This window comes from Lissotriton helveticus, chromosome 12 (assembly GCF_964261635.1).
Source record: "Lissotriton helveticus chromosome 12, aLisHel1.1, whole genome shotgun sequence".
NCBI classification, from domain to species: Eukaryota; Metazoa; Chordata; class Amphibia; order Caudata; family Salamandridae; genus Lissotriton; species Lissotriton helveticus.
In genome coordinates, this window is record NC_136073.1 from 676,905,126 (window position 1) to 676,917,877 (window position 12,752).

General features: G+C 43.2%; 1 protein-coding gene across 1 annotated transcript in view; it reads left to right on the top strand.

Moving 5' to 3' along the window:
* Positions 1 to 12,186, top strand: part of RANBP10 (RAN binding protein 10) — a 542,287-nt gene extending 530,101 nt beyond the window's left edge. The window contains exon 14 of the mRNA XM_078669990.1: positions 9,117 to 12,186. Within this exon, the coding sequence (XP_078526116.1) occupies positions 9,117 to 9,247 (131 nt within the window). The 3' untranslated portion in view covers positions 9,248 to 12,186. The remainder of the gene's footprint in view (positions 1 to 9,116) is intronic.
* Positions 12,187 to 12,752: the final 566 nt, after the last annotated feature.

A 12,752-nucleotide genomic window follows, 5' to 3' on the forward strand; every position in this document is an offset into this window, starting at 1 on the left:
CAGTACAATCCTGGGAAGGAAACTCAAACTCCAGCAGCGGGGTTTGCGACACCATCTGCACCCTTTGAGGTCCTTCAGATGGACAATATCCAGTTTGAGCGCTGCAATAACCTTAAATATGTCTTAGTAGTAGTTTGCGCCTTCAGTAAATGGGTGGTTGCCTATGCTACGAAAGACAAGACAGCCCTCACAACTGCGAATATACTCCTGAAGGATTTCTTCCCTCGATTCGGTGCTTGTCGAGTTTTATGGAGTGATAATGGACCTCATTTCATTGGACAGGTTGTAGAGTATGTTATGAAAGGGCTAGGGGTCAAGCAGACGTTCCATGCTGCTTTCCACCCACAGTAAGCAGGCTTGGTGGAACGTTATAAATCTACATTGAAACTGAAATTGGCAAAAATACAGGCTTCCACTTCTTTAAAGTGGCCTGATGCATTGCCCTTAGCACTGCTTTCCATCAGATCAATACCTCATACATGCTCTGGGCTACCCCATGAGGTTGTGTTTGACAGGCCCATGAATACTTAGGGAGTTTCTAAGTCTCACCCCATATATGATGTGCCTCAAACATTAATGAGTGATTATCTGTCTCAGTTGACTGACAGTTTACTTTCCATTCATCAGCAGGTTCGAGAAACTCTCCCGGACAGGTCGCAAGGTGACGGACATGACTTGCGTCCGGGATACTTTGTAATGATTAAAGTCTTCCAATAAACAAATTGTCTGGAACCTCGCTGGAAGGGCCCCGAGCAGGTCCTCCTCACCACCCGAACTGCAGTCTGAGTGACCCACAGGAAAAATTGGATACATGCCACCCACTGCAATAAGGTTCCACTCGCCTTGGTGGATCCTACTGCGATGAAAGATCACCGCGACATCTTGGTCACAGAGACGGGACGAGCTGCATCACCTGAAAGAACTGAGGAAGTTTTTCTGGATCACACTATCCCTAGTACATCCAGGTACTTACTCTAACCCAGGAAGAAAGGTTCTCCAGTGCAAAACAAGACAAGTAAAGTCATTGTCTTGAGTGGTTAAGTCTGACTACAAAGGAGGGTCTGCCTATTAGTGGCTACTCGTCTCAACATCTGAAGAAACCAACGTCCACTCAGGACTCTTAGGGCGCTACCTTTCTGGTCGTTTGCCAAAAGATGATCCCCCTCTAGGGAGAAAAAGGGGATTGCTGCGACAATGTGTAATGGTTGTACACTTTCCATCCTTGGTTTGACTTTAATTGCTGCCCTTTTCGCTATTGTAATGTGGGTAGTGGAGGACGTAATGCCTGTGACTTCCTTGCTCAACATTACTGCTACATCACCTACTACAAAGGAACACCATCATTTCGTTTTGCTGCAACATGAACAGGGGTACCAGCAAAATCTGAGAAACAATTCATTTCTTCAAATGTTGCATCAGACACACCAGCTAAGCAATGCTACTAACTGTTGGTTTGTGGCAAGATTCCTCCTCACCAGAACATAAGAGGAATCCTATTGCCACCACTGCCATTTTCTCACAATTGCTCATGCCAAGCTTGGTTTGATCTACTATGTTTCCTATAAATGCAACCTCTCAGAAACATGGGATGTGGCTGACTTCAACGCCAAACTAAATAAAGTATGCTATCCCAACGAAGATGGGGACCCACAAGCAAAGGGGACCGATTTTGAGATCGAAGAATATAGTAGAGGAAATGCAGCAACAAAATATGTGTATCCAAACTTTAGATCTGCTAAAGGAAATGGGTCACCTGTTATCTCTGTTGTTCTGACTACTGGCCCCCTCTGTGTACAGAGTACAGGCAATGTGCTAATGGGTCACAGTAACTGTACTACAGTGTTGCAAATGTCCACGAGGGGCCGAAGCAGCTTCCTCACATCACGTCATACTAATTGTGTTTGTGGAGCTAAGGCATACTACTTCCTACCTTCAGGCTGGTCTGGTACCGGTTACATATAGCTTTTCTTCTACCACCTGTGTTTCTATCTCCCCCAGTATACCACCAAGATTTGCAATTGTGCAATCACCACGTTGGTAGTAGGGGAAAACGTGCCATCGATTTCTCCGTAGTCAATCAGACAGAGACCACATGGGAGCAATATACAGACTTTAATAAAGGATTTTTCTTCTCCGTTGGCCCAGCTCAAAACAACAAGCTGGTCCGCCGCCTCACCCATACAATGGAGGCAGTGATGAATCAGACAACTGCTGCCTTAGGGAACTTGACAGAAGAAACAAGCTGCAATCCACATGGTCACTTTACAGAATAGACTAGTTTTAGATGTTGTTCTAACTGACCAAGGTGGAGCGTGCCATGTCATTGTATCCAGCTGCTGTGTTTTCATACCGGACAATTCACCATCTGTCTATGGGGCCATCTCCAAACCACACAAGATAGCCACCGAAATACATCAAGTCCCAGGAACATGGACTTGGACTGATTGGTTTTGGGACTTACTTTCAGTTTGGGGTTTGAAAGTATTATCAGTCCTGTTCATATTAATAGCTATTATCTTCTCTTGTTGTTTGTGTATTCCTTGTGGACCAATGCTCTGTTCTCTCTGTACTTCTGCATGTACTGCCTGCATCTCGTCTAGAGAAAATGTCAAAAACGTAAATGCCCTTTTGGCATTGGAACAAGAAATATATGGACTCATGGCAATAGATATTGAGGATATATGCTATGCCCCTTAGAAGGGACAAAAACTGTCTTACCTTATGTTAAAAGGGTCATCTGTGGAAAAGTGTAAATTCTATGTTAGAATAAGCGGCAGCCATTTCTACTGTCACGTCCATTTCGTTTCTGTCGTATTCATTTTATTCTCAGCTGATCGCCTTTTCACCCAGCCTGTGTCCTCCACTTTAAGCTGACCTCTCTCACATGGTCAATCTGGTGTACATGCTGGAGGGCTGCAGCTGCCGGTGCACCTGGTCTCAGATATTATCAAATGATTGCTTATTGCCGCCATAAACATTCTTACTCCCCCTCCTCATCTTCTGATCACCTGGTCACCCATCTGCCCTTGTTTTCCTATAGCTATTTCTGTGCTATAACTTGTTTCTTCCAGTTTTCTTTCCCATGTGATTACACTGCAACAGTATATAAGGATGATGGTTTTTGTATTCAAGGTACTTCCTCCCACAACACTTTAGGGTGTTGATCGGACACGGTCCCTCTCATGAGTGTTTAATAAACTTGGGTTTTTTCACTTCACTCCAGGGCCGATCTCTCTTTTAAGTCTTCGGACCCGTGGACGAGAGGGTGACCCTGCACCAGTGTTCCCTCATGGGGTACATTTCCAATGGGAGGATGGATTGGTAATTAAGTCAGGGTTCATTGATGAACAAAGGCCCAGTTTGTTAGAAGTAATGAGGTCAGCATTGTGAGTATGATGGGCATTTCCTGATCTGTAGATGTGGAGCGTGTAAGGTAGGAATGTGTGAGTTTTGGGTGAGCAAGAGGGTGATGACATTGGATCATGTGAATGAAGTTGTTTGCGTTCCCCCATTGTTTATGAAGGAAGTTGGGTTGTGTGAGATATCTGGTAGTCGGAATGGGGTTTTGTCTCTTAGCTAAACTCATACTAACAGTCGAGGTCAAAGCTGTTTTAGCTAGGGAACTTCATTTAGTGACAGCATGTGGAATTGGGATAAGGTCTCTGTGGGTGCCCACTTTATTCACGAGTAGTGTTCTTGAGAAGAGCAGAGTCAAGTAGCAAGGAGCCCTCAAATTGCGCATCGGAGTCAGAAAGTTTCAGACTGGAAGCCTCAGAAGAAAACAGATGTGCACCCTAGAGCTAAAGGAAGGTAAATGCACCTAAGTGTAGGGCTATTTGATCAAAACTGAGTTAGTTTATCTCGTAGTGTAATTGACTCCTTGTTGATGTTTTATGGCCTAGTTGTTATAGTAGAGTCAGCCAGTCACTATACATGTGCAGGAGCAGCAGAAGTCTTCATTCAAGGGGGGATTTCTGTAATGGGTGTAAAAGGCAGAATTGACGTGTGTGTCTGTTTCTTGCAAAGACTTACTGTTTTTATTACTGTTGGCCCAGTTGTGTAATGTTTAATTTGAGCCAGTGGTTTCCGGTGCTCAGCACGACACTTAATTGTCAACTCCGGTGCTTGTGGCAGCCTGCCACATGGTGGCAATGTCTGCCTAATTTTGAGAGGTACACAAAAGTTTATTAATTCAATTTACATTGAAAACGACAATTCCCTGCTGCTCAAGCCATTCTTTGGGGGCCTGAAATTGTCACACTTGTAGGAGTGTGGTGGTTAATAATTGTGTTGTTGCTGGCAGGGGAAATGTGTGTTGCAAGCTGTAGTGGCCTCCTGACAAGAGCCCTGGCACTTAAAAAAATGTTTTCAACACAAATCAAGCACTGCTGTTGTGTAATATTTTACCCTGTCCAAATCCAGAGGAGCCCATGCTCAGTCATCCAACAGGGATATGCACAACTGAAATCAGGAATATCAGAGTGAGGAGAAATATTCACTACTGTGATGAGTGAGTAGGAAATGGCTTGGGGTCTTTACAGTAATGGACCAAAATAAATGTTTGCCAAACAGTAAAAATCTAGGAAACAGAAGTGTTGAAGAGTAGCATTGATGGGCTGTTGGATACCTTTTGATATTCCTGCTACCGACCTTCCTCAAATAGCCTCATCTTGGTTGTTACCCAATTTTCTGTCTTTTTAAATTTGCTCTGCAAGAGTATGCGCTGTTGCGATTTGGTCTGCACCATATTGAATGTCTTGCTGTTGCTTGGGATTTTATGGACTTGATAGGTGTCAGGGTTGCGGCGATTTCCCCAGAGATCTATCAGTGACATATCAGATAGCTAGTGGTATTCAGACACTTTATTTGACTGCACAAGATGCACTTTTAGTATATGCTCCGAGTAATCCACACCATGTCAATCCCCAAAGCCAGAATAAGTTCTTTAGCTTGAACATGAGGGCTATGATTGGCCTTGGCACGCAGCAGTGTGCAAGCCTACTTGAATATAAAGGAGTACTTTTAACTCTGCTTCAGGAAACCACATGGGAGAGGAGGAGTTGAAAATTATTCACGATGGAGAGGACAAGGCACAGTTATATTCTGTGCTGGGGGATGTTATATGGATTTAGCCAGAGGACCTGTTTTCTAATGCTACCACAGTCAATGATAGTGATGGCAGGTATTTCCTTCTTTCTGGTAGCTTGGATAGAGATCCACACACTCTGCTTTGTATTCATGTACCGGGTGCAGCACCTACAACTGTGTTGTCTAATATGACAATATATTTAATCTTATCTTTGGACAACATTTAATCCCAACTGGCCCTATTGACCTGTTTAGGTGTTTTTAATTTTCTACTCAGTATAGAACTGAACAGGTCCTCCACTCACCGAATCTCCTGTGGCTAAATCATCTTAAAATTTCAGGGAATGGGTAGATGGATGGATCTTGCAAGACTCCTAGAAGGATGTATACACTGATACTAGAGAACATTCCCATTATTCTGACCACAACATACTAAACTGATAACTTGCGTAATGAAAATACTTAGGAGTGACTCTGTCTGAACATTGTCTCCCACTGTTCACAATTTCTTGGGGTAGACCCCTCACTTGCATACCGTAATGGAAGCTGTAGTCCAAAATGCGGAAGGACCCAATATTTTGGGATACACTACAAGATGCTGTCACATGTTATTTTGCAGAGAAGTCTATTCAGCTGGAAATGTAGCAATGGGATGGCAGGCCTTCAATGTGATGATCCGGGGAGTGTGTTTCATAATGATATGTGGGGTGAGAGCAACCCTTTAGAGAGAAGTAGCAATGCTAGAAAACGCTCTGAGGGGTCTGGAGGCAAAGATAGTGCAGGACCTTTCCCTAACAAATAGTCTCACGGAGCACCAGAAGAAACATGCTGCTCTATTAGAGACTGGTTTTTGAATTACAGGAAATGTACAGCGCTAATGCTCAAGGAAGGAGACCAATTTAGTTGACTGCTGGCCCATCTGCTAAAGGAAGAGCAATAGACACAAGCTCTAAAAGCCATGCAATAATGTAACCAGGACAGTAGGCTATGCACAGGAAGACATAAGTAATATCTTTGCGGAGTCATATGCTTCGTTGTGTAGATGTGTGGCCCTGGTACCTGCTGCAGCTCTCATATCCTCCTTAGAAGTGCCCCCTCTGCCCAGCCTCTCACCAGAAGACCGGAAAGAGCTTAATGCATCGATCACGCATCCAGAGATGGCAGCTGTGATTGGTTTGCTGCAGTGTAAGCCCCCTGGTACTAATGTGTTATTTTTAGAACTTTTCAAGACGTATGATCACTATTGGCTCCTTACCTACTGCAGCTATACCGTGGCTTGCTGGAAGTGGGGTGATCCTGCCCTCAACCACCAACAGCTGAAGTGGTCCTAGCAGTGGTCCCTAAATCTGACAGGGACCTCTCAAAAGAACATTGTCTTGGTCGTTGTCAATGTTATATGCCTACTAAAGAATCCTGCTGAAAAAAATAGCAAATGGACTCCCAACAGTCCTTCCTGACCATGTGCACCCAGACCACAGTGGAACTGTCCCTGGTCGCAGCACGTTGGCCAAATTGAGAAGGTTTTTTCATATAATAGGTGATATCCCATTGGAATGTCAGATCACAGTGGCAACCTCTTTTGGACTGTAGAAGGCCTGTTGAATGTTAAACTAATAGATGTAGGAGTAAAAAACATTCCATTTACTTCCCAATCTGCCAAGGATGCCCTCAGAATAAAAGCCAATAACAAGGGTATCACCTGTAGTCGTTTTTAACCTTCATCAGGATGTAGAAATAAAATACCACACTTACACCAAATTTCTTCCTCCAAAAGTGGTTTGAGCTCACCCGGTAATAAGATGTACCAGGCATGGACTTGATAATGAAGCATGCCCATAGAAATGTGTGGCTGAGAGTCTGATTATGAAAAAGGATAGCATTTACCTCTCCAATGCCTGGAAATAGAAATGGGTACTTTTTTGGGGAGGCATCTCTTCTACTATAGTTCTGTGATTGGGTTTAGACCACTAATACACCGCACCATGAACAAAGCTCTTGTTTCAAAGCAGGAATTTTCACTATCGGTGATCTGTTTGGAGGTGACCCACTGCTCTATTTTGAGGAACTTAAATAACTTCACGATCTCCCTGCAGGAAATTTCCCATCGTTCCCATCTTGTCCTCATAAGGCTCACCTGGAGGTGTGAGGATTTGAAGCCTCCATTGTGTCTGCTGTCATATACGTTCTTTAAATAAGGTAGGTAACTCATTTATAAGCGATCCTTCTCAGTGTTAGTAAAATTTTGAATGCTTTGATTTTCCCTCGGCGGACCTGATGATCTGTAAATCCATTGAAGAGGCGTTCAAAGGTAACCCTATCCTTAGTTGAGGGTGGCTTCTTTCCCTGGCTCCAGATTGACTAACTGTTATTGGCAACTGAATGGTATTTAAGGAGTATACATTTTTTTGTTGCGCCATTGGTGGGGAGGGAGCTTAACGTCCCTTTCCAATTCATATCCACTCAGTTCCACCTAACTTTGGGGTTTACTTTGTTGGGGGTGTGTGGATGCTGTTATTCTGTGTGCAATCACACACTTGGTGTCAATGGTGTCAGTCAAAAACACAGCACGTGAGACTGAACAAAATCACAAGATCCAAGTAATTTGCCTCTGTGTCCCATCTAGGTGTGACATACTGCCAGTATTTATTCTGTGGGTTCTTGCCTGAAAGTGTAGCTGGATGGTGCGAAGATAGGGTGCGCAGGTCATCCTCTGCCAAATGAGGTTTACCCCACCGTGATTTAAACTTGCTATGCTAACTAGGATAAATCCTGGCCCTCATGAGCGAGTACCTTTGAATTTGTTTATACTTTGAGGAGACTGCACACTAGGACCAGAGATTACTTTTTCTAGGCTTAGGGCCATTCTGTTAGCCGATTTCCCCTGTCAGGACAGCACGAGGCCTAGATTCAGAAAGAGACCCTGCCACAGTGGCATGGCTCAGAAGAAGACAAAACTGAAGTGCTCATTAAGAGAAGCTTGCTCCTGACCAAGAGGAGAAACAGCAAGGCTGAGCTGCGTGACACCTGTTTGGCCAAGGTTTCAAGGCAGGTCAGATTCCATTAGGACCTTGCAGCCACGCTAGCCAGAACTGCAAGCTTTGAAAAGTTGAAAAACGGCAGACATGCATTTCAGATCTGTGTGAGTGGTGAGCCTGGTTGTTCGCAGTCAGCCCATTGTCATGGACCATAGGCCATATCCTAGATATCCAGCAACAGAGAGACATAGAGTTTTGTACTCTTCGCTGCAAGTATTGGGATAGCTTCTCTTTGACTGTATCTGGATGTCCAGCTTTCTAAATCATAGGAACTGTCCTCTAAGCAAGAACTGTTGCAGGGAAATATACATTTTAAGTTATTTTTGGCCACGGACTCTACATCACCAGGTCCCAGTGGATACTTGTGGAATCCACAAGTCCCACAGGTGCCCTGCCAGCCAAAAATATGGGCTTCACCCAGCCTTTTCCCTGCTAGCACCCTAACGTTTAGTTAATGTTAATTATCTACAGGGTATTTTGCTGCGAGTTCCCTTTGCACCTAGGGCGCAGTCCACCCAGCAAATATAGTAGACCAATTGCACCATTTAATAGCCCCTCTATCCCAGTGACTGTGCTAAGTGCACCAGACAATAATGGGTCCTACAACCTCCTAGAAAGGTTAATGTAAAAAAATATATATTTATAAAGTTTTATATAGCGCGAACTTTATCCCGAAGGATATCAGAGCGCTTTACAATTTGAGGCAAATCCAACAAGGGATTGTAGGCTGATGGGCCAGTTACTGGATCAATTAACTTGTATAGGAATTCAAACGTGGAACAATTTGCTTGGGTTCCGGTTAAGTATGGTATCTGTGCCTTTGCCATTCGATCCTTCATAGCAGAATCCCATTGTGATAATGGAATTAGTGTTAAGATTCTTGCCTTGCTCGAGTTACCATTGAGAGCATAAAGCCCTATGCAGTATTTAAAATGTGCCTTATGTTTATTTTTTGTTTGCCTATTCAACAAGTATTTCTGTTTTCTTTTACAGAGTCTCAAAACCTGCCAAAGCAGCCACCACTGATGCTAGCCCTGGGCCAGGCCACGGAGTGTTTGCAACTTATGGCCCGTGTAGGACTGGGCTCTTGTTCGTTTGCCAGAGTTGATGACTACTTGCACTAGCCGGAAGAGGGTGGCTCAGTGAATATGCCCTCATGCAGGATCCTTCCCCTTCCCACCACCAGCCCATCTCCTCCGAAGGATCTGATGCCACCTCAAAATCTGAAGAACACTGAACTACATGCAGCCAAATTATCCAGATCCATTTCTACCTCCAGGAAAACCCCACACTGCATTTCCAGAGGTTCAAACTGCTGATGAAGATACCAGTGGCCCCCAGGCCTTATATCTTAAAGTGGATTTCCAATGATAAATCTTAGTTTTTAACAATGAGGCTCTTTGGGTTTGGATTTGCGCATCTGCTCTGTGACCTGTAGGCCATATTTAGTGTATTTCATAGTGCTGCCGTTAAATTGAGGTCTCCGTGGCATCAACCGTCACCTGAGCAGGTAAAGAATTAGGGCAGCAATTTAGAGAACTGCGTTTATTTATCCGGTGTCACACCTTGCTTTTATGGCATACATCACTTGTAGCCACTAACGAATAATACGTAATTGGGCAAGATACTCACCCCAAGTTAGGAGGAGCTGAAGTCCTAATTGTGCAGGATAGGACTTGATCCATCAATACCACTTTGGTTCTCTAAGAACGTCTGTTGGGGCACTGTTGCTTACCCTTCAGTGCCTACACTGACTGCATTCATATTTTAGCAGTATCCTTTAAATTATTTTAGTCTTCAACTGGAAGTAACGGTTTTAAAAAAGGTCCAGCATATTACATATGTTTTGACCCCTTTCCTTCTGGTATTTGTTCAGCAATATTTGTTCTTTGATCCAGCACGACAGACTGAACACTGTATTCGCTTCCAGTTTGAAATGAGCCGTGAAGCTGGGCACTTCTGACTGCATCAGTCAGTGTATAACGTTGTCTTGAGCCCAAAGGCTTGCGCCTTCCCAGCAACTTAGTTGTGAATCGCAAAATGTGTTGGAAATGGGGCCATTGATTAGTTTTATGGCTCCAATGTATATTTTAGTTAATTGTTTTTAATTATTTTCTTTGCTATCCCATGTAAAGAACATGGCTTTAACAGCTTCCGAGAGCTGTTCCCCCAGAGTGCTTATCTGACAGGGTTAACGGACAAAAGCTGTCAAGCTCTATGTACTGTGATTCTTTTGGAATTTCACCAGATGCATTTTAATACTTGTATCTTAGGTGCTCCTGGGTCCACTTGGGACCTGCTACATGAGACGTAGGGTGAAGTGGTGGCCTCACTGCCCCATGGTACAGCAATTATTTTTCGACCCAGCCTGTTGCCCGCTTCGAGCTTTGCCTCTGGTACTCTTCTGCTGTGTATATGCCACGCTACCAGGTATGGCCTTTTTTAATCACATCCCAGGTGCATTACTTTTCTTGAACTCCTGTATGATTGGACAAACAGGACTAAAAGTAAATTAAAGTTTTGTGAGGTGGATATGATATGATGAAGCAGCAATGCCCCGCTTTTTTACATCATGTGTAATTGACAGCTTTGCAGTCTTCTGCATGATTCAAAAGCATGAGTCTGTTGCTATCCCCCCTTCCTCTTTTCTGGATTGTCTTCATTAACCACCGGGGTACCAAACACTGCACAGTGTGTGAGACCTCCATCCAGAAATACATTTGAATGTCCCCTTGCCGCAAGCCTTAGAACTTTCGAAGAGCATTTCATCTTCATTTCTGCTCGGTGTGTAGTTGTTTTTATTTATTGACTTAATGTTTAATACATTTATTCTACTTTTGCACATAAAAACCTATTTTGTGAATTATAGCGTGTTTCAGGCTATGATCAGCCCCTGGGAACCTCATAGGTTTCAAGATGTGAACCTAGGGAAACTCTTCTGTGGTCTTGTCAGCCTGGAGTTCCAAGGATGATGGATGTGCGCAGAGACCTGGCAGTGTTTAGGTTGACCGGGTAATGCAGGAGGAAGGTACTCCTTGTAGAAAAGGCTAACCTTTGCTGCCAGGACTCCCTGTCTGCCACATTATTGAACACAGACTGTAACTCTCTATCTGATTGGATAGGGAAGCCATGACCTTCTAAAGGGCCTGAGCCAGGAGTATGAGCAAATCTTTACTGCATTGTAGCATAGTTCAACCTTTTATATATAGCTAGGAAGCCAAGCAAAATGAACTCTCAGAAAAACTTGTCTGGTACTTATCCCCAGGGATGTGCTTGAAAAATATTCTGACAGATTTAGATACTGTTGAAGACTGTGGACTTTGGGTCATGTCCAAGCCTGGTATGTCGCTTTGAATACTTGTTGGTTTTCTTTTAATAGAGAAAAAATATAGCTACAGCCTAATGCGCATGACAATGGATTCCAAAACACAAGGTGCTCATGTCCATTTGCCTGACATTACTTTGCTTCCACAGATCTGTGAGGAGTATGCATGCAAGGATTTTCTTTGATGCCATATTTTTGCTTTGAGACCTATGTATGAAGAAGGTTGAAGGCACAGAGCAGGCGCACACGTCTCAGTCCTGAAGCTTTCATTTTATTGATGTTTAGAAAATTTGAAGTAAACCTCGTGAAAGCACAGTGGTGAGTTCCCTCCTCATGACCACCACTACTCAAAACACAGTATTTGAGGAGCAGTTTGAGTTGAGCTGGTAAATCCAGCGCTTAGCACCTTCCATTTTAGTTTAACAAAAAACAATGTTTTTGACTGAGCCACTGCATTTCTTTGGAGACTTTGTGCTGAGCTAGTTCCCTCCCCAGAGGTCATCAGACATGGGCGCCAGGGGTTCTTATTTTCATAAGTTAAAAAAAAAAATGAAAAAAACAAGATTCTATATTATATATAAATATCTATATCTTCACAGTATTTATCTCAGTGCTAGTTATCCGAGCCTCCCCTCCCCTCTTTTTTGTGGTGCACAGTGGGGGAGAGCAGAGGGGGTGAGGTTGCGAGTGAGTCCTTTTCATTTGGATTCCATTCATTAAAGAAGATTCTTCTCTTCAGGCTCTGCGCCGGTCTCTTTTTTACTTACCATTGTCCATTCATTATTGTTGCTCACATGGAGGAGTCCAATTGGGATGGGGGAGATTAATTCGAAACAAGATAACAAATCCCACATATTTATATATTTGTATGCTTTTTTGGGAGACATTCTTTTATTAGACAATATAGAGTGATACAATTGAGATACAAAACTTGTGAAAGTTACTTCTTGCCCTTCTCTCTATTCCTCCCTCATTTACCAATACTTGCATTTCTGCCTTTTATTTTAAAAAGCTGGTTTTAAAGAGAAGAGGTTTTTTTGTCTATACTTAAATTTTATTTTCATGGATAGCCTAAAGTTATCCATGCCTTTTTATATTGGCATTCATACATGATCACATTTTAACTACTATCATAATCTCACATTTGATCTGGGTTACATTTCAGTAATAAAGCCTTGTATCATGTCTGTTTTGTATTTGTGACTTTATGGGTACCATGCCACGTAGTGGCGGGGCCAAAAAACAGCTTCAAAAGCTGTTAAATCAGAACCCTCCACTCTAGTACATGTGTGTGTGGGTCATAT